Source organism: Sorex araneus, chromosome 4 (assembly GCF_027595985.1).
Source record: "Sorex araneus isolate mSorAra2 chromosome 4, mSorAra2.pri, whole genome shotgun sequence".
In the NCBI taxonomy this organism is placed as follows: domain Eukaryota; kingdom Metazoa; phylum Chordata; class Mammalia; order Eulipotyphla; family Soricidae; genus Sorex; species Sorex araneus.
In genome coordinates, this window is record NC_073305.1 from 190,132,590 (window position 1) to 190,153,040 (window position 20,451).

The following is a 20,451-nucleotide window of genomic DNA, read 5'->3' on the forward strand; positions in this document are numbered from 1 at the left end:
CCGCGCCCGGGAAGGTCCCGCCGAGGCTGCACAGACGTGCAGGACGGCCACGCAGGGACGCGGGTGGCGTCTGTCTCCATCAGCCTCTGGGCACGTTTCCCGGGGAAGTCGGGATCGGCTCTGCCCCTGCAGCAGGAGCGGGCTTGGGGCGGGCTCAGGGGCCTGGAGGGGGCGCTGTCCCGCTGGCACAGACGGCGACCGCGCCCCCTGCGCCAATGCCCCGCCCTGCCCCCTCCCTGCAAACAGGAGCCGGCAGCCTCCATGGCAGGCGGCCCAGGCAGCCCTGGGCTTCTGACCCTCCCTGGCCCGACCCTCTGACCCCCTGCCCCCGTGCCAGCCTGCCTCACTGGCACACAGCTGCAACCCGCGTCCTCTGCTCAGGAGGGCCAGGCTAAACCAAGGCCTCCACTGGGGCGGCCGTGATGGGCGAGCAGCCTCGTCTCCACTGCAGGCTCCAGGGAAGCGGGGGGGCCGCCTCCCCTCCCTCCCGTCCCCCTGACCCCAGCCTCTGGCCTCCTCCGAGCTGGGGCACGGGCCATCCATGCACACGCTTCCCAGAGGGAAACTGCCGGGGGTCTACATGTCCCCCACCCCCGGCACACTGGACACCACCCAGGTGCCCCCAACTCCCCCATATGAATACCCTGTGTCTGAGCACCACAGAGTACCCTGTCTGAGCACCAGAGTACCCTGTCTGAGCACCAGAGAGCACCCTGTGTCTGAGCACCACTGAGTACCCTGTCTGAGCACCACAGAGTACCCTGTCTGAACGCCACAGAGCACCCTGTCTGAGCACCAGAGTACCCTGTCTGAGCGCCACAGAGTACCCTGCCTGAGCACCACAGAGTACCCTGTCTGAGCACCAGAGTACCCTCTCTGAGCACCAGAGTGCCCTCTCTGAGTGGCACTGAGGACACTGCACACCTGTTGGACGTTAACCTCTCGGGTCCCAGGCTTCATCAGTGAGTTGCCCCTTTCCTCCCCCAGAGCTTCCAGTGCTCCTGTGAGCACCTAACCCCCCGAGCCTATCTTTAACCTTTCCCTTGTGGTTAGCTCTCATCCTCACAGTCCCCCGAACCAGGCCTTGCTACCTGTAAGCCAAGACTTTCCGGTGGCTCTGGACCTTGTATTTGTGGTGAGTTACCGGCTTTCCTATTTCCGCCGTAGCCTTTCCATGGTTCACTACAGAAAAGGTGAGACACAGAAAGGCCATTAACGCTGTGCTCCTGGTATTCGGGAGTTGACTGACTCTGGAATGTGTCTACTCTGGGCATCTGTCATATTACTTGGCTCAGGCCTCGGTTGCTGCAGTTCCTGACACCCCGAGAGGGAGGTCCCGCCGTGGGACTGGGATGGACCCGGGCGAGTGGCCAGGTTACCCAACATCGAAATGGGACATTCTAGAAAGTATGAATGCACGGTCGTGATGCATGGCTTCAGAGCCGGGACCCCCGTGGGGTGGGGAAGGACAAGCTGAACTGGCCTGAGGACTCAGTCTGAGATTCACGGTAAAAGCCTCGCTTGCCCTTGGAGCCCAGAGAACCAAGTTCTGGGGTCCTTATCTCTTACTACGTTTATCCAATACCTGCGAGTGTTAGTAAGTAAACCTAACTGTCGACTCCGCACAACTACGGGAAGGAGAGCAGTGCAGGTGTCCCTGAGAGACGGGGCGTCTCCTTGAGCCAACTCCCCCAGAGAACCGGCCCCGCCGAAACACTTCCCTCTGAACCATCAGCCACCCCTGCGTGCAGTCCAGTACCTCCGCACGAGAGCAGCTCTGCAAGGACGGGCCATGTCACCATCAGCCTGGGAGTCCCCGTCTCTGACCCTCTTCGGGGAGGCGGCACTCAGCCACTGCGTGCACCGAGCACCCCCCACACTTGTGAACCCACAGGTTCCCTTCTGAGCACCACTGAGTATCCTCCTAGCACCAAGTGCCCTGTCCTAGTAGCACTGAGTACCTAAGTACCCTGTCTGAACACACCGAGTACCCTGTGTGAGCACCACTGAGTACCCCACCTGGGACTATCGAGTATCCTACCTGAGCACTGCTGAGCATCTTCTTACCCCACCTGAGCACCACTGAGCATCTCACCTCAGTACCACTGAGGACCATGAGCGCCAGAGTACCCGCCTGAGCCTAAGGAGCTCCCCTGGCCCACATCTGGGCACCGCTGTGTGTGCTGTGAAAATACTTCTGAAGAAAAGCTAGGAGAGCAATGGGGGGAGGAAGGGGGCGGGGCAGGACACCTCCCTCGGGACACGGGCACGCACGCCCCCTGCCCTCCACAGGAAGAGGTGCAGGGCGAATTGTTTCCAGAGTTCAGCGGAAACTCCCGCCTTTCCTCAGGTCTTTCTTGTTTCTCCAGTTGTGTGTGCGTGTGCTTACGTGTGCATGAGTGAGTCTGTGTGCGTGCTGTCTGGATGCACGTGCATGGAGGCGTGTGCTTATGTGTGCATGAGTGAGTCTGTGTGCGTGCTGCCTGGATGCACGTGCACGGAGGCGTATGTGCATGTATACAGATCGTGCTGTGCACACACGCATCCTGTGTCTGTTCTCATGCCGTATGCCTGCCTGTGTGTGCATGCATGTGTCCAGTGGAGTGGAGGCCTGGGGGGTCTCACCGACAGATCAGTGTCCCGGCGTGAAGGGAGAGCCCAGCACCCCTACGTGCCCGGAGCACCTTCTGAGCACCCGGGACCAGGGTGTGTGTCTGGGTTGGCCCTCCTCACTGCTGGTGTCATCCCTGCACCCCCAGGCCCCCTCCATGGGCTCTGCTGTGGCCCCAGGAGCCCTCTCCCCGCTCAGGACCACTGCCCGGGGGTGGGGGGTGTTCATCTCAGCTGCAAGGGCTGGCCTGCACCTGCAGCCTTGCGCCAGAGCAGAGCGCGTACCCAGGCCCTGCGCCAGCCCCACCCCCCGACAAACACTGCGAGCTCTCGGATCGAGTATAACAGATGGGGCTGGAGCGACAGCACAGCGGGGAGGGCGTTTGCCTTGCATGCGGCCGACCTGGGTTCAATTCCTGGCATCCCATTTGGTCCCCTGAGCACTGCCAGGGGTAATATCTGAGTGCAGAGCCTGGAGTAACCCCTGAGCATCACCAGGTGTGGCCCAAAGAAGCAAAAAAAAAAAAAAAAAAAAGAGTACAACAGAGGAGCTCGGGGAAGCAGAGGAAGCAGCCCCGCAGCTGGCGGGGAAGCTGGGGGCGCAGAGTCTGCACCCCGTGAGGCGTCTGCAGGCGGGTGTCCGCTCACGCCGGTGCTGGGGAAGGAGGCAGCTCGCCGCTCCCTGGTGCAGCCGGGGCTCTGTAGCCGTCTGGGCTGGGTCAGACCCCGAGGAGGCCCACCCCCGGCACCACGCGGCCAGTTCCCCGCCGCCCACGACGAGCCGGGTGTTTCCGACTGAACACACGTCTGCGCCCTCTCCCGCCCCCCAGGGCCTGCAGTGCACGGCCAGGCTGCTGCGGAGCCTCTGCCGGCCACCCACGCCCGCCCAGGGGCCACGCGGCACGTCTCTGGAGCCAGCACTCAGCCTCAGTGGACGCCGCGAGGGCTCCCCCGCGTCTCCTCAGGGCCCCGATTCCTGCAGCCCACGGAGAAGGCCGCTTCTCCCCGTCCACGTGGCCCTCCCGTCCGTCAGCCCCACGCCTGGCCACCCCTCCTCGGGGTGCTCCATGCTCAGGCCTGCGGGGGAGGCCCTGACCCACCACAGCACCTTCACCCACAGACCCCGACCACCCCCCCGCCACCAGACAGGCCCCCACCCCCAGGACACCTCTCTCCGTGCCGGGCGCTGCCCAGTGGCATGGCCAGCAGCGTCCACCCACAGGGGAGGCGAGCCTGGGAACTTCTACGCAAGCGACCCAGAAACAGAATGTCCACTAGTGAGTTTACTTCAACATTGCAAAAAGTTTATATATTATGTGTTACATATAATAAGCGATCTTTAGTTTAAAGTAAAAACTTTCACAGTTAAGTGTTTTATAAAAGCTTTAAAAAACATACATTTTTAAAAAGGCACAAAACTGATTCTACCTTGCTGAATTTCTCCTGAGATATTCACATCTCAGACACTTGAACAAACTGGCAATAATCACGTACACTGGCAATGACTGGGGGCCCCGGGGAGGGCAGGGGAGGCCCCTCCCCAGGCACCGGGGTCAGTGGCGGCTCAGGCGGCATCTGAACAGGGGACATGTCCCAGAAGCCGAGCATCGACCTCCAGGGGTCTCCAGGAGTGGCTGGTCCTCAGCCCAGGAGAGAAGAGCAGCATTTGATCACTGCGTCCCTGTGGCCGGGGACAGGAAGCACCGAGCCTGAGACACGCTCCCGCCAGGTAACAAAGGCCCACGGAGTGGGCCGAGTGGGCCTGAGGTGTGCACGCGGCCCCCAGCCCGCCCCACTCCCGGCCTCGTCTCGGGACGTGACTCGCTCTGCTTCCCCTATTGTTGAAAGGACCAGGTACTTCCAACCGAGCGCCCAGCACTGCCACTAAGGCTTTCCCCGAGCGGCAGACTGGGCCCCAGAGGCGTCCACACCTGGCCTCACAACCCTGGCCCTCAGCATGAGTGGAAATCTGCGCGTGGCCACCACCGCTGCCTTGACGCGCCTCAACACACACGTCAGACCTCATTCTGGCCACAGCCTTGTTTCAGAAAGCAGAATTCCTTTCTCTTTTTGCCGAGGCCTTGCACCCCACTGGCTGGTTATTTGCTGTTCTGAGGACCCAGGCGCTCACGACTTCCTGCTGCAGATGCCCCGGCCCCACTTCCACTCCCCCCGCCCCCCACCGCCCCGGCCCACCGTCCTTCCGGTTCTCCCGTCACTAGCCCCTTCAAACACAGCTGCTCTGCGGAAGGACTCATGAGACAACAGCGCAAACCGCTTTCTAGGGACAGGAGGCAGCCCTGGGGACAGGCGAGGCCTGTGGTGTGGGAGCCTCACGGGAGCGCGGGGAGGAGGCGGCTCACCTGGCATACGGGATGTAGGACAGGCTGTACCTGCAAGAGAGTCGGCGGCTCAGGCTTCTGGACACCCAGAGTCCTCCTGAACCACGCAGGTCTGGCCCGGACTTGGGACTCGGACCCGAGACCACCGGCAGCCGTTTCTCTAATGAAAAGGCTGGGCCCAAATGACCGGTTTGGGTTGGAGCCACATGCAGTGGTGCAGCCTACTCCTGGCGCCGTGCTCAGGGCTCAATCCTGGCGGTGCTACGGTCTCCCCTGGGTGCTGGGGACCGAGCCTGTCAGGTCACGCAAGGCAAGCACCTAGCACTGCACCAAACCCCCAGCCCCGATAAGTGACGTTCTTGAAAGCAGAAACCACGAGGATACTGCATTCTCCTCTGGTGTCTCTGTGCAGGGCAGCCAAGAGCACACGGGCGGAGCGGGAGGGCTGGCCACACGGGCAGCCCACCCACGTCCCACCCAGCACTGCATGTGGCCCCGAGACCAAAGAGCAGTGGGAACAGCCGTGCAGTGCCACCACTGTCCCTGTCCTCTCACCAGAGGCAGCGGCACGCCGTGGCTGCCGTCTCTGCCCTGGACAGGTGGGCCCGGGCGTGGGGGCCAACTGCCGGCCTCAGACGCCACAGGGAGGCGGCCGAGGGAGGAATAGCCTCACCCCCAAGGCCCTGCGGACGCTGGACTGCTGAGCCGCGGTAGGAAGGGGAGTCTGACCACGCAAGCCCAGCAGGCCCACCGCTCCCCGGCCCCGACACCAGCCCCTTACTTGGGGACCCCACGGCGTGGCGAGGCCGTGCCGGACTCACCAGGTCATGGACAGGAACTGCAAGATGCAGAAGAGCAGGGCCAGGCCCTTCTTCTCCCACTGTCAAAGCAGACACAGAGGCGGGTCAGGCCTGGCTTCCCGCCACCGCCCCGTGACCACCAGTCCCACCTCACCGGAGGCACCCCCCCCCCCAAGTCCCCGAGTCCAAGTGCACGTGCTGCAGCTCGGGAAGGGCCGGCCGTGGTGGGGGTGTCGGGGCTGGAACCTCCCGGGCTCAGCCCAGCCGCTGGCTCGGTGGCTCCCTGCGGGCCCTGGGGGGCTGCCTCACGGGGGGCCGCCAGCTCGGGTGACTCTGGAACCGTCTCAAGGCCTGGGTCAGGCCTGGGTCCGCGTCCTCAGCTGCTGCTCACAAACAGCTGGCCATGTCCCAAGAGCGGGGTGTGAGTGAGGGGCCCGCAGCGTGCTCGGGGGTCAGGCGTCTGTGCCCACAGCCCTGCCCCGAGGATGCGGGACTCACCCAGAGCGCGGCACAGAGGGTCAGCACCAGGCACAGCTGGGGGAAGAGAGAGTGTGAGAGCAGGCACCAGCTGTCCCCCGGCCGTTACCGGCAGAGCTGTCCCGAGGGACGCGGGAGACCCCTGCCTGGTCTGGGCTGGACCCCCACCCTGTGCGAGGGGCCCCACGCAGGCGGGCTCAGGAATGGCACTGCTTCTTCCCGCCACGATCCAAGGAGACGCTGAGAAGCCCCCACGCCAGCTAAGTCGGGCAACGGGAGCGCAGCCCTGTGCCTGGCGCATGGGGATGGAGTGCAGCACGTGGCCGACCCAGGCGCCATCCCGACACCCCATCCCGACACCCCATATGGGCCCCAGGCATCGCCAGGAGTGACCCTGAGCACTTCAGCGTGCAGTTCCACAAAACAAAAACAAAAAAGGGAAGTACAGGGGAGGACCGGCCACCGGGCTGGGGACGGCACCATCTCTGCTGGCACGGGAGTGCCGGCCCCGGGGCCCGCCGGCCGCAGGGACTGATGAGCAGCTTGCTGAGAACTTGGAGAGCGACAGGGTGGGCAGGGACCAGGCTGCCTCGTGTCTCCGCAGGGCCCCAAGGTCCCGTCCAGTGCGAGCAGGCCGCTGCCCGTCACCGCAGACGCAGCGGGTGCGGCAGGGAGACTGGGGGCAGGGGTGTGAGGCACACACAGGCGGGCATCGCTGGGCACGGGCTGGGCAAACTGCCCCTCGGGTCCAAGCGAGTCTGGCACGGGCTGACAGGGCAAGGTCTTTCCCCTGAGAGGCGGAGACAACCCAGCCCTCCCGGCTGGGTGGGAGTGGACAGACGTGGCCGGAGACCTGGCCGGCGTGGGGGGCGCCCGTCCCGCCCGCGCCCTGCTGCTCACGAGCATGAGGACAGTCGCCAGCAGCCGCGTGGTGTCAAACATCTTCTTCAGCTGCTTCATGGGCCCCATCAGGAAGCAGGTGCTGTGTGCGGGAGCGGGCAGAGGCCGGTGAGCCCGGGGTCACTCCTGAGCACACGGGGGCGACCCCCCTGGACTAAGGACCGCGGCAGCAGCTGTGCCCAGGGCTCCCCTGGACGCCCGCTGCCCGCCCCGGCCGCCCGCCTCCCCGAAGCTCCCGGCGGGGAGACAAGGCGCCGAGCTGGTCCTGGGCTGCCGGCCAGCAGGTCAGTCCCAACTCAGGGCCAGGCCCGCCACGGGCACAGGGGACGCAGGCCGAGGGGCCCGACCTGCAGACGTACCTGGCCAGCGCCGCGATGTTCCCAAAGGTGTAGAACACTGCAAAGAGACGCATGCCCTTGGGCAGCCACAGCAGGCCAGTTCCCTGTAGAAGACAGAGAGACACCAGGCTGCGGCAAAGGGACAGAGAGAAACCAGGCTGCGGCAGAGAGACAGAGAGACACCAGGCTGCAGAGAGAGACAGAGAGACACCAGGCTGCGGCAGAGGGACAGAGAGAAACCAGGCTGCATAGACAGAGAAAGACACCAGGCTGCGGCAGAGGGACGGACAGAGAGAGAGAGACCAGGCTGCATAAAGAGACAGAGAGACACCAGGCTGCAGAGAGACAGAGAGACACCAGGCTACAGGAGAGAAACAGACCAGGCTGCAGAGAGACACTAGGCTGCGGCAGAGAGACAGATAGACCCCAGGCTGCAGAGAGAGACAGAGAGACATCAGGCTAGAGAGACCAGGCTACAGGAGACAGACTGCAGAGAGACAGAGGGAGAGACCAGGCTACAGAGACAGAGAGACACCAGACTGCAGAGAGACAAAGAGAAAGAGAGAGGGAGAGAGAGAGACCCAGCTGCAGAGACAAAGACAGACCACGCGGCCTCAATGGCCCACTCGCCCCTCCTCTTGCAGACTCCTCAGCCAACAGCCCCACGGACTCTTAGAGTGTCTCCCCGGGACGCCCCAGTTCCCGGGTCTAGGGCGCGGGCTCACTCACGAGGATGGAGAAGAAGATGCCGCTGACGAAGCAGATGGCGAACCACTTGAGCCTGGTGCTGAAGCTGAGGGACGCGGTGTCCAGGCTCTGGTCAGGAGAGGCAGCGCGTGACCACCACGGGAGGGAGCGGGGCGCGGGGGTGGGGTGCTCAGGGCCCGTGTAGACGCGCGGGAGACGCCTCCAGACCACCGCGGGCGCCCGGCCCTGGGCGGTGGCCGGCGACGCTGGGGAGCCCCACAGGGGAAAGTCCCCTGGAGGACTCACGGAGGCTGTGCCCGCCCCGTCCAGCACTCGGGCCCCCGCAGGAGCGGCAGACCTGGGGGTCGCATGCGGCGGCCCCGGGCCTCTACTCCCCAGGGGCGGCTCTGGGGGCCGCCACCGGCCCCACTCCCCGGGGCAGGGGTGACCCCCACCCAGCTCCAGGCCCGGGGTCAGTCTCCGGGACGGCAGGGCGCCGAGCCGGGGCCGCATGGGGGGGGCGGCTCGCCCACTCCCCCGCCCGCTCCTTACCTCTGCGGGCTCGTCCGCGCCTCCTCGGCTGGCATGAAAGGCAGACAGGGGTTTAGCTGCGGCGCGGCGCCCCCGCCCCCCGCCCGGACCCGCGCCCGCCCGCTACTTCCTGCCCCGCTCGGGCCCAGGTCTCGGCCTGCCGCGGGGGCCCTGCCCGGGGGTCCCGGGACGGGCGAGGGGCCCCGCCGGCGGGAGACCACCCGGAGGGGGCAGGGCGGCCCCAGCGCAGCGGCGGGGCGGGGAGACGCGGGGGGCGAGGAGGGGTGTCGGGGTCCCGGGGGCGGGGGGCGGCGCCGCGGCCCCCCCGGCGCCCGGCCGCCCACCTGCGCCGTCAGCCCCTGCTCCTCGTCGTCCTGGCCGCTCAGGACCCGCCGCAGCTTGTCCATGGCCGCTCCCGGGCCGCCGTCCTCCGCGCGCCAGGGAAGCCGGAACCGAAACCCCGGCGGCCGGAATCCCGGCTTCCGCTTCCGCTTCCGGCGCGTCACTCCGGCGCGACGCGCAGGCGCGCTTTGCCGGGGCGCGTGCGCAGTGAGGCCGGAAGCGCCCGCGCGGCCCCGCCTCCTCCCGCGGCGCCGCGGGGTCACCGGACGGCCAGCTGGGAGGCGTCTGGGGACGCGCGGGCGCGGGCGCTGGTGTTGGGACGTGGTGTCCGCAGCCACGCCGGGGCCCGCTGACCCCGCTCCGGCCCGCTGACCCTGCTCAGGCCCGCTCACCCCCGCTCGGACCTGCTGACCCCACTCCGGCCCTCTGACCCCTCTCGGACCCGCTGACCCCGCTCCGGCCCGCTCACCCCCGCTCAGGCCCGCTGACCCCGCTCCGGCCCGCTGACCCCGCTCCGGCCCGCTGACCCCGCTCCGGCCCGCTGACCCTGCTCAGGCCCGCTGACCCCCCGCTCGGACCCGCTGACCCCACTCCGGCCCGCTGACCCCTCTCGGACCCGCTAACCCTGCTTAGGCCCGCTGACCCCGCTCGGACCCGCTGACCCCGCTCCGGCCCGCTGACCCCGCTCGGACCCGCTGACCCCGCCCCGGCCCGCTGACCCCGCTCCGACCCACTCACCCCCGCTCCGACCCGCTGACCCTGCTTAGGCCCGCTTACCCCCACTCCGACCCGCTGACCCTGCTTAGGCCTGCTGACCCCCCCCCCCCCGCTCGGACCCGCGCCCGTGGCTCTGAGCTCCCTACAGTGCCCAGAGCCACAGGGCTGGCTCCTGGCTCCGGCCCAGGGTCACTCCTGTGGTCCAGCGACCACCCCGCATTGGCCGTATGCAGGGCGAGCACCTTTCCCCTGTCCTGCTGCTCCAGGCCAGCCAGCCAAGCCACGTTTGACGGAGGGTTTCCGTGTTAGCCCCGGCCCAGGTCTACCTAGAGAGTAACACTGGCCCTGGCCTCGCCAGGAGCCCAGCTGCCCTCAGAGATTTGCCCTCCTGGGCTCTGCGCCCGGCCTGGCAGCCCCTGTGGGGTCCCACTCTCTCGAGGCGAGGGCGCGGCCAGGGCTGTCAGGAGGGCTGAATAAGAATCGTATGTGTTTTGCGTGCAGGGGCCCAAGCTCAATCCCTGGCACCACAGGGTCCAAGCACCCCCGGAGGGTTCCCCGAGTACCAAGTGTGGCCCAGAACCTCCTGCCGAAAAGCATGTTTAGCTGTGGGCCCCTTATGCACGGGTTCTGCGTTTGCTAATCTGCGCTCTTGCTCAGAGGTGGTTCCCGCCGCTCCTGGGCACAGGGGGCTGTTGCTTGGATGTGTTTGAGCCAATGGCCATCGACTCCCTTCCTCACTCCGCTCTGCGTCAGAGATTTTGTTCAGTTGGCTGGGTTTCTTTCCAAAGCTCTGCCTAGAAATAACACAGATTGCGCATCCACTTGGGTGGACTGTGATTTTTGGAATGCTAGCCTCAGGCCAAGCAAAACAAGGGCAGTGTTGCCCTGAGCAGCCTCTGCATGATCCGAGGGAGGAGAGAACCGCTGGTGCCTTGCAGACTGTTAGCCTCCGGCACCCACGAGCTGCACCCCGTGGCAGTCGGCTCCTGCTAGGTTGCCGGTGCAGGTGCAGCACAGAACGGTGACAAGAAACGTCAGGAAACAGGCTGAGCAGCTGAACATCCGGCCCGACACCCAGGGACAAAGGGATCTGCGGAGTGAGGCCTCGTCCCCGTGCGTGCAGCTGTGGCTACAGACCCATCTCGAGTTTCGTCTCGCGTTTCTTGCCCGGTGGATCGGATTTGGGAGGATTATCACTAAGCCAGGGAAGCTGAGGGTGTGCAGGTCTCCCAGCCAGCCTGGCCCCGTCAGACACGCTCTCGGCGTGGCTTGGCTGGTGCATCTACCTACAGCCCCCTCCTCGCACACAGGGTGAGCCCCTGAACTCAGCTCCCCCGTGTTCACCTCCACATACTGCCAGAGTCCAGCCGAGTCTCGTGGCATGGGAGATGCCACTTAAATATTTTTATTTCTGCACGCATGAATGAGCAGTTGGGACTCTAAAGTTTACTGAAAAGTCTCCCCCGCCCCCTCCCGGCAGATTGGGGGTCTGGAGACATTCTCTGCCTTTCGAGCCATATAAGGGCTGGCTGGGAGCTGGCACACGGCCACGTGGGTCTGCTGGCCGCACCTCGCTCTCCAGTCACCTGTCTGCGGAACCTGCCGGAAGGGCTTTTGTCTTCTGCCCCCCAGAGGCCACGGCTCTCATACACACGTGCAGAAGGTGGGGCTCCCTCACACACATGTGCAGCGGGCGGGTCTCCCGTACACATGTGAGAGGGCGGGTCTCCCTCACGTGTGTGCAGAGGCTGGGTCACACACGTGCAGAGGGCGGGTCTCCCATACACATGTGAGAGGGTGGGTCTTCCTCACGTGTGTGCAGAGGGTAAGTTTCCCTCACATGTGCAGAGGGCAGGTCTCCCACACACACACGTGCACAGGGTGGGTCTCACACACACACGTGTGCGGAGGGCGGGTGCATGTGCAGCTTATGCTCTGGACGCACCTACCAGTGAGCCACTCCCGCCGTGGCTCCAGACCACCAGGTGGCAGTGCCGGCCAGCAAATGGGCCCCGCGGGCTCTGCTCCTGCGCCCGCCCGGCCCGGACACCCTGAGGCTGCCCCCAGCTCACGAACGGGAAAAGCCGTTGCTCGCACAGAGCTCTAGACTTCCAAAAATCAAGTGTGAAGTCAAGGTGTTTGGCTCCTAAACTGACCGTGAATTTGTTTCTCCTGGTTTTGAATTTTGGGGCCAAAACGGGTGGTGCTCATGGGGGTGGGCAGTGCCCCATGAACTGGGGTCCCGCATGCCCCTGCTCTGCCTCGTCTGGTCTGATGGACAGACCCCCTTTCCTCCCTCCCACGCTCAGCACAGCAGGGACCACCCGCCCTCCTCTCCCTTCCATGGGTTTGGGGGCCCCAAGGCAGAGGGAGGCACATGCGCTTCCAAAGGGCCCAAGGGGTGGGCTCGCCCGGACAGCCCCTGGCCACTGCCTGCTCCTCCTCAGACCCCAGCCCGTGCCCACCTTCCTAGCCCTGCGGCACTCACAGGACCTGGTGGGTGTCCACGCGAAAGGGGCGTTTCCCAAGCTGGTGGTTCTGAGGTTGCAGGCAAGATTTGCAGAGAAACTCGGGCGGCTCAGGAGTTGGCGTATACTGTATACACGTGAGCACATTCTGATATATCTCACACGCATGCGTGTGCAACCACGTACGTGTGCACACATGGTCCTACACTGTGAATATGCATACAAGCAACATGTGTAGGGCTATCTGTTACCTCAGCGGAGTAAGGAACTATTTCCAGACATAGAGGCCCGGCAGCCACCACTCACTGCCTCAGGGACGCAGGGCGGGGGTCTCCGTCTGCTGGGTCAGACGTCAGCGGAGTCCCTGCCAGACTGAGGGGCGCAGGGGCGGCTGCCCCATCCCCGGCAGGTGTGCACTGGCAGCAGCCCTGGGGCCCCTTGTCATCGCAGCCAGAAACTGCTGCAACACCATAGCTGTGTCCAGGGGAGAGCAGCCAGAGGCGCGGCTGACCTGTGGCCCAGAGCAGCACTCAGCACCCAAGGGACCCGCAGGGCACACACCTGCACGCCCAGGACATGCAGGGACACCTCTGCCCGCCCTGTCCCGCCCCGCGGCCCAGCCAACTGCACGCGCCATGCAGGCGGGTTATTTCCCAAGAGCCCGGCTGGGCGCTCGGGCCCCGCGTGCACATCTCCAGCTCTTGGCTTCGCGGTTTGCACTCTGCTCTTCCTTTCGGGGGCTGGGGGCTTGGAGCCCACATCCCCAGGATGGCCTGTCCGGCAGAAGCAGTGGTGCCGTCCCCGGGCTGGGCGACCGTGGGAGACACGTGAGAGGCTCCCGTGCGGGACTGAGAACCCTCCTGGGCAGTCCAGTATCAGGTTTCCTTGCACTGCCTCTTTTGTGCTTGTCTGCTGCTTGGTTTTGTTGGGGGGCCACACCCAGCAGTGCTCAGGCCGTACCCCTGGCTCTGCTCCAGGGATCACTCCTGGAGGGGCTGGGAGGACCCCAGCAGTGCTGGGGATCGAATCCAGGCCGGCCGTGTACGAGGCAGGCGCCCTGCCCGCTGTCCTCTCGCTGCAGCCAGCACTGCCCATGAGGCTGAGTCCTCTCTGCACGGCTTGGCCTGAGGGAGCAAAGAGCTGGGGGCTGCAGGGCTGGGCGGCCGATGCCCCTGGGGACGCATGTCACTCCCGAGTCCTCCCAGGAGAATCCCCCAGACTCTGCTGGAACAGGACACGGCCCGCTGGGCAGAGCTTCTCCCTCCTGGGTGTGGGCAGCAGCCGCTGGATGCAGAGAGGACAGGAAGGGGACGGGCGTCCATCCCCCACCTCGTGAAGGGGCCCCAGGCACCACCAGGACTGACCTGAGCGAGGCGGTTGAGGCCCCAAACCCAAAATAAAAATGACAACTTTCGAAACTCTGATAGAAATCCTGACCCTTCCAGGCCGGGAGACAGGGCAGCGGGGGGCACTGGCCTTGGTGCAGCTGCCCCCGGGGGTCTGTGGGGGTCCCTGGAACTGCAGGCCCTGCAGGAGGACCCCATGCTCAGCCCTCAGCACTCCCCCCTCCCAAGGGCTGGAGGGTCCCAGATAGCCTGGGCACTTCGGGGCCCCTCCCCTCTGGCATCACTCACTGAGTGCTTTCGGGAACCCCCCACCTGACAGTCTGAGCACTGCGGGGACCCCTCCCTCGGCCGAGCCCCTCTGGGGCGGGCAAGGCCTGAGCTGAGACCATGTACCGGCTCCCTGGCCTGAAGGGGCCGGTGCTGCGTGGCTGAGTGACACAGCCCCAAAGAAGAGGCCGGCTTGGTGTTCTCGTCTGCAATGCCCTCGGCTAGGGGTCCCCACCTGGGAGCCCCTCGGCTGGGGGCTCTGCCAGGAGCACTGGCTGAGGGAAGCGGGGCTGGCAGGCAGCGCCATAGGGGTCCCACGGTGTGACCGCCGGTTCAGCGCGTGCCCCGAGCCTGTGCCCGGTCCTGGCTGGGTCAGGAGGCTCTCGGCCGTGGGCGTGTGTGAGGCTCAGCTGCAGGGGCGAGTCCCCACGGCCCTGTCATCGTCTGTCCTTCTGGAGCCCCAGCTGACCCGTCCATGGGGGGCTGCACAAGGGCTACCCTCACTAATCCTCTTTAGTCCCAGCCAGACCCCAGCACCCTGAGTGACCCGGGCCAGACTCGGCAAACCTGACCGGCCAAATGCCCCGGTGTGGACACAGCAGCAGCAGGCCAACCTCTGACCTGGGGCCTCTCCACTGCTCCCAGGGGCCTCCCTGGACACTGTCCAGCAGCAGCGGGAGCTAACACCGGGGCGGTGGGCCCCGAGCCCCAGGAGAAGCAGCTGATCAGGACCCTGAGGCCGGCTAAGGCACTTCCCTGACCGTGTGGGCAGGGGCGCTGGCGGCCAGTGCTGGTCACTGCCCCCAGACAGGCCTCGGGGTCCTGTCGGCCCGGGGAGGGGGATTCTCCCGCAGACCACACTTGGGTCCTGGCAGCTCTAAGCCCCCGTCGGCCAACGGGGGCTGTGCCCCTGCCAGCCTGACGGAGGCCACGAGGGCTGCGGTGCCGCGCGTGGGTGCCAGGTCTGTCTCGGAAGAGTTAGTCACGTCCCATTAGCATCTCATTAGCATCTCCGACTCTCACTGCACTCCTGACGCAAGCACTGGCTTGTCGTGGGCATGTCACATGCGGCAGTGGGAACACACGACTCGGGGGGCGGCCCCTCGGAGGGTGGGTGTGCTCTCACCTGTGTGGGAGCCATGGGAGGAACAGGCAGGAGACAGGAAGGGCCCCAGTCACCGGCAGGAACAGGGTCACCCTGGGGTCCCTGTGCCACTGGAGAGGAGCAGCAGGGCAGGGCCAGGCTCCAGGGCCCCCGTCAGGGCAGGCAGGGCTGAGGGCGGGCAGGTGTGGGAGAGTCGGGACCGACTGGGGTGACTGTACAGCGTGTGCAGCTCCGCACCCCGAGGCCAGTCCCCAGGAGACCCAGCTCCCAGCATGGTGCTCGCTGCCTCTCCCGGTGCTGAGGGGCTGGGCTGCGAGGCCACCGACATGCCCGTCCCACCCACCCACCATTCGGGGGAAGTCCAGAAGGTTCTCAGCAGACAACACGACACTAGTCACACTGGCTTGACAAATATTGCAATGATTTATTGCCTGAAGTCAGCACTCGGCACATGCGCTGCAGGAAACAGCCTCTCCGGACACGGGAGACCAGCGCGGGCCCGCGGCCGGCCGTCTGCAGGGCTCAGTCACACACTTTGTTCTGTTTCTCGGGAGAAGCCCTGACAGGTCACGCTTCACTGCAGAGAGGGCCGAGACTGGAGTGAGGGGGTCGAGGGCACCAGGGTGGCTCTGTGCGGGCAGGCTGCAGGGGGCGGGCTCTGCCGTCTAGAAAAATAGTCTGTTAGCAAAACTACATCCCTCAGCCGGGCAGTTCCTGAGGACAGCGGCGACTGGGGGTCCTGCAGGCCGGGCCGTCCCTGCCAGGGGCGGGTGCGGCATCTCACCCTATGTCGTCTTCTTAGCAAACCTGGGGATCGACAGAGGAAGGCGTGAGAAGCTGGGGCCCCGCACACCTCCACCGAACGGGAGCACTGCCCTGCCGGGCTGGACTCCACAGCTTCTGTCTGGGATCCGGCTCCCCACGGCCAACGGCAAACAGACTCGCGCCCGCCCACCACAGCCCTAGGCGCAGGGGTCAGACCGCCCCCCCCCTCCCGGAGTGCTCAGGCCGAGAGCAGGCATCCGGGATGCGCTTACTCGTATTTGATGAGCCGGGTCCCCTGGGCCAGTTGTGCGACCTCGTTGGTGGCGTGGCAGGCCAGGAGCAGCCAGTTCCGAGGCTGGACCTTGTAGGCGAATCTCATGAAGGCCAGGGAGTAACAGCAGAGAGCTGCAAGGACAACGCGGGCCCGCTCGGGACCCGGCCACGGTCCTACTCAGGCCCTCGGCAGGGGAGAGGGGCACCCAGGCCACGGCCGGGGGCTTCCCGCGCGGGAGCCGCCAAAGAAGGCGGGTGAGCCCAGCAGCCCGCCCTGCCCGTGGCTTCCATCCCCCCCCGCCAGCACCTCCTGGGGGAGCGGTGATGCCCAGACCTGAGACCCTGGGGCCCCAGACAGGGCCACCCCACCACATCCTTACCAAACGTCATCCGCCCACTGATGATCTCGGGGGACTTCTTCATGTCATTGATGGCGGCGATGGGAAGCCCCCAGTTGGCTACCGGGCCCCAAAAGTGCTGTGAAGGACGGAGGGAGAGAAGGAAGGGAAGTGAGCCCTGGCCACCGGGGCGGACCGGGTCAGGAGGCCCCGGGTCTGCCGGGGGGGGGGGCGGGGGGGTGTCCTGGGCACCGGCACCATGAGTCAGCAGTCGGGCAGGTGCCGAGACCGCCACCTGGTTCCTTTCCAAAGTCCACCCGTGAAGTAACCTGTTTGTCGTGTTCGGAGGACCTGGGAGCGAAATGAACCAGTTACACAATTCATTCCCTCCGGCAGCAACGAGAGCCTCCGTGGGAGACTCCGCTCTGTGACCTTGACACCCAGCTGTGTGTCCAGCGACCCACACCTGGTCCTTTCACCTGCAGCGAGCACCTCAGCGAGGGGAGGAGAGCGGGGTGAGTCTACGGCCAGCCCCCCGGTGCCAAGAAATCAGACTGGGGGGCAGGTGTCAGCTAACAGCAGCAACTGTCAACAACTGGGCCAACAGTTTCTCGTGCTACGCCAGCACCAGCCCTCGTGGCCAAGCGCCCCTGTAAGAGGAACAAAGGCGCCACCCGAGGGGCCCAGACGGAAGTGGGGCCACGTCCCCAGGTCACCGAAGTGCATCCTCCGCGGGTGCTGGCAACGCCCAGGCAAGCACCTTGGTGGCCAACACGGAAGGGCCCCTCTCGCACCCGGGGGCAGAAACTAACAGGGGCAGTCACTGGTGTCGCACGACTGCAGCGGAGGCACCGCTGGCCGGCCCCAGGTGCATTGTGTGAAGACCACGTGGGGGTGCGGCCGCTGCAGACTCTGGGGTCTGACAGCCCCTGTCGCAGTCTGAGCGGGACAGCGGCTGTCCGGGGGCCTCAGGCACTCCCCTCTGGGTCCCTTCCCTGGAGCTGCTCTGCTGGGCTCTCCTGAGGGCGGGCAGCCCAGCGCAGGCCCTGGAAGCAAGGCTGGAGTGGGGAGCGCAGGCCCCGGGTGCAGCACCGCGGGGAACCACGGCCCCCAGCCTGCGCCCCGGGCTGCTCAGAAGGGACGAGGCGCGAGCCAGGAGATCCGAGGGGAGGGGCCCTGTGGCCCGCGCTCTCCCTCCCTGCCCCGGGCCTGCGGGGTGGCAGCCGGTGGGAGGGACAGGGGACGCCGGCCACCAGCCTGGCCCTGCGGCCGGCCAGAGCGAGAGGGGGCGGGCCCAGCTTCTTACCGTGCTGCTCGGGAGGAGTCCAGGGTCAGGCCGGGCGGGCATGGAAGGAAGAAGGAGAAAGTGAGATGCTTTCCAAGACCCCGCCCGCCCCGCCCGCCCCAGGTGCCACCGCACAGCCCTGAGCAGCCCAGCCCGGCTCTGCCACAGGAGGGTCACTCGGGAACGCGCCCGGTCCTCAGAGCAGACAGGCCGCTAGGATGGCGCCACCCACAGGAGTCACACACGCGACGAGGAGCCACGTTTACACGAGTAAAGCGACCAACGTGAACACAACTACAGACACCTGTCAGGTGCAGCTTACTGACTCCAACAGGCCCCAACACTCGCGGTGGCTCTGGGACCCACACGCGCACCCTGCAAGGAACCGGGCGGGGGGCAGATGCTGCACCCCCTGCGGGAACCCACAGCCCTACGAGAGTATCACAAGAAGTCTTCATCACTTCTCTTTAAAACTGGCCTGACGGCTGCCACATTGAACTGTAACTTGGGGCCAAGAGCATGAAACTATATAAAATACCCTGATTTCTCTCTCTTTTTTAACGCTGCCTTTAATTCCAGTAAGAGCCCTGCCCACTGCACTAACTCTCCGGCCCTGAAGATTTATCCTGAGGCAGAAACCTATTAAGGGCTTTCTTGGTCGAGCATTCACAAGCCTGCAAGCACCCCCGGAGACAGCAGACACAATGGACAGCACGGTCTGTCCCTCACGTGGAATCCTGAGGGGCTGGTCCCGGCTCTGTCAGGCCTGGCCACTGTCCGGCTGTGCTCAGGGGACCGTGTGGGATGCCAGGGATCGAACCCAGGTCAACTGGGAAAGAAGTGCCCTCCCGGCTGTAGCTCTGCCCCAGCCCCCGCTCCTCTTCCCCACACGGCCGACGGGAACCACCCTCTCTGAGCAGACTGACGCGGGGCCGGCTGGACGGAAGGATGGACTGGACCCTCCCTGACTGCGTGGCAGTCGCGGTGTGTAAGGCCAACGTGACACGTGCAGCCAGAGGCTCTCCCAGCCCGCTCAGGGCTGGACATCCCGGGCCTGGCCCAGCTCCCCGCCGGACACTCCGCAGGGCTGGCGGCCATGAAACATGGTCATATGTCCGACCCCAAAACGTTCCTCTCCATCCTCATCTTTCTCACACCAAAATCCAGGAGAGGAAATGGGAGGAGAGAAAGCAAAAGTGATCATTTACTTCATCAAGAAAAAAAATATGAAAATAACTTCTTTAAAAAAAAAAGTCTTGATTCAAAGTTCTTACCAGGCTGGAAGAAACCGATCAGAACCAGAGCCAGTCCAAGAACCCAAGGGTTGCTTGGCAACAATCAAAGATAAATCAAAGGGGCCAGAGAGAGAGCAGGGCAGGGCGGCGGGCTGTGACCCCCAGCACCCCACGTGGCCCCCATCAGGAGTGACCCCAGGGCTTGCTAGCGTGGCCCCCAAACCAAAACACGGTCTCGTCTATGTTCTGGAGGGGGTGGCCAGGATCTGGGGCACACGAGGCGGCCCTACACCCTCACAGCTCCTGGAATTCTCGCCTGTGCCGTGTGCAAGGTGCCCGGGCGGAGAGGGGGGCACTTCCCGCGGTGGGCGCCGGGAGGAACCGAGCCCCCGGGCTGGCCTAGGGAGTCCGGGAGCCTGCAGCCACAGCCCTGGGCTCACCCACCCACAGCCTCACCTTGGCGGAGCCTGACCTTCACCTGCTTCCTGCCCACGGGACAGGACGCGCCCTCCTCCTGCGCCCAAGGAGAGGACAGTGTCAGCCGCCCGCGACTCAGTGCCCTGCCAGTGCGGCCGAAACAGGCGGGAGGAGGACACAACGCCAGGGCGCAGGGGGTGACCCCGAGGGGGCACTGGCAGGCCTGCCGGAGGGCCGGGCTCTGCACTAAACAGCAGGTGCGGCCGCGGGCCCGGGGGCAGGGGTCACTGGCCGGGCACGGGGGGCCCGAGGGCCCAGGTCCACCCCGGAGCGCGCTGGGAGTGACCCTGCACGCTGCCGCCCCTAAGGCCGGACTGACGCGTGTCCAACGCGGGGGCTGCCCGGAGATGCCCAAGGGGACCCGCCGGTGGGAGGTCACGGGACAGCGGACACTCGGGGTCGCCACCGCCGCCTCCGCGGGGCCGCGCGGACACGACCCTGGGACACGACCCCCGGACACTCGGAGCCTTGCGGGGACACGACCCCCGGACACTCGGGGCCTTGCGGGACCACGACCCCCGGACACTCGGGGCCTTGCGGGGACACGACCCCCGGACACTCGGGGCCTCGCGGGACCACGACCCCGGGACACGACCCCCGGACACTCGGGGCCTCGCGGGACCACAACCCCGGGACACGACCCCCGGACACCCGGGGCCTCGCGGGGACACTGCGGGGCGAGGACGCGCCGCCCGAGGGTCCCCCGCGCCCCCGGCCCCCCGCACCTCATGAGGTAGTCCCGGAAGTCCTTGCTGCGCAGGTACTCCATGGCCTTCCGCGCCACCGAGCCCGCCATGGCCGCGCCGGACACCGCGCCCGCCGCGCCGTCCCAGCCCGAAGACGCCCCGCGCGGCCCGGCCACCGGGACCCGCTCGCGACAGCACGGCCCCGCCTGACGGCCGCCCGCCCTCGGCCAATGGGAGGCCGCGGGGCGCGGGCCGGTGGCGCGGATTGGCTCGTGCGGGCCGCACACCTCCGCCCCGCCCCCCGGGGCCCGCGGCCCGCTCGACCCGCGGCCGTAAAGCGCCGGGCGCGCGGCGGCGATTGGCTGCCGGTTGCTAGGTGACCGCCGCGGGGCGGGGCGGGAGCGGCGCCCGCGGGGGCCGGCCACTGCGGCTTGGCCCGGTCGCGCCCCAAGGGCACCTTGA

General features: G+C 66.1%; 2 protein-coding genes across 5 annotated transcripts; both read right to left on the reverse strand.

Moving 5' to 3' along the window:
• Positions 1-3,892: 3,892 nt before the first annotated feature.
• SFT2D1 (SFT2 domain containing 1) lies at positions 3,893-9,164 on the reverse strand. Of its 3 annotated transcripts, XM_055135151.1 has the most exons (8): positions 9,030-9,164; positions 8,197-8,283; positions 7,489-7,571; positions 7,130-7,211; positions 6,251-6,286; positions 5,774-5,832; positions 4,974-5,003; positions 3,893-4,291 (listed from the first exon to the last, which is right to left on the reverse strand). In XM_055135151.1, the coding sequence occupies exons 1-8, from the start codon at positions 9,090-9,092 to the stop codon at positions 4,252-4,254; spliced, it is 480 nt and encodes a 159-aa protein (XP_054991126.1). In that variant the 5' UTR covers positions 9,093-9,164; the 3' UTR covers positions 3,893-4,251. The 3 variants fall into 3 exon arrangements, 2 of the variants coding, with proteins under 2 accessions (XP_054991126.1, XP_054991125.1); XR_008629772.1 differs by lacking the exon at positions 3,893-4,291 and having other exon boundaries at positions 4,973-5,003; positions 6,251-7,211; XM_055135150.1 differs by lacking the exons at positions 3,893-4,291; positions 4,974-5,003; positions 5,774-5,832 and having other exon boundaries at positions 6,150-7,211.
• Positions 9,165-15,334: 6,170 nt separating this feature from the next.
• MPC1 (mitochondrial pyruvate carrier 1) lies at positions 15,335-20,200 on the reverse strand. Of its 2 annotated transcripts, XM_055135222.1 has the most exons (5): positions 20,029-20,198; positions 17,613-17,616; positions 16,349-16,445; positions 15,968-16,100; positions 15,335-15,737 (listed from the first exon to the last, which is right to left on the reverse strand). In XM_055135222.1, exons 1-5 carry the CDS (start codon positions 20,097-20,099, stop codon positions 15,716-15,718), a joined length of 327 nt encoding a protein of 108 aa, XP_054991197.1. In that variant the 5' UTR covers positions 20,100-20,198; the 3' UTR covers positions 15,335-15,715. The 2 variants fall into 2 exon arrangements, with proteins under 2 accessions (XP_054991197.1, XP_054991198.1); XM_055135223.1 differs by lacking the exon at positions 15,335-15,737 and having other exon boundaries at positions 15,964-16,100; positions 20,029-20,200.
• Between the last annotated feature and the right edge of the window lie 251 nt (positions 20,201-20,451).

Bases quoted from the DNA above. Each gene is read 5' to 3' on its own strand.
- MPC1 (XM_055135222.1), bottom strand. From the start codon at position 20,099: ATGGCGGGCTCGGTGGCGCGGAAGGCCATGGAGTACCTGCGCAGCAAG. The intron at 16,101-16,348 runs GTAAGGATGTGG...TTGTCCTTGCAG, and splicing joins CAGTGGGCGGATGACGTTTG to CTCTCTGCTGTTACTCCCTG. The intron at 15,738-15,967 runs GTAAGCGCATCC...GTCGATCCCCAG, and splicing joins ACCCGGCTCATCAAATACGA to GTTTGCTAAGAAGACGACAT.
- SFT2D1 (XM_055135150.1), bottom strand. From the start codon at position 9,092: ATGGACAAGCTGCGGCGGGTCCTGAGCGGCCAGGACGACGAGGAGCAG. The intron at 7,572-8,196 runs GTGAGTGAGCCC...TGTCTTCTACAG, and splicing joins GCATCTTCTTCTCCATCCTC to GGAACTGGCCTGCTGTGGCT. The intron at 7,212-7,488 runs GTACGTCTGCAG...TCCCGCACACAG, and splicing joins AACATCGCGGCGCTGGCCAG to CACCTGCTTCCTGATGGGGC.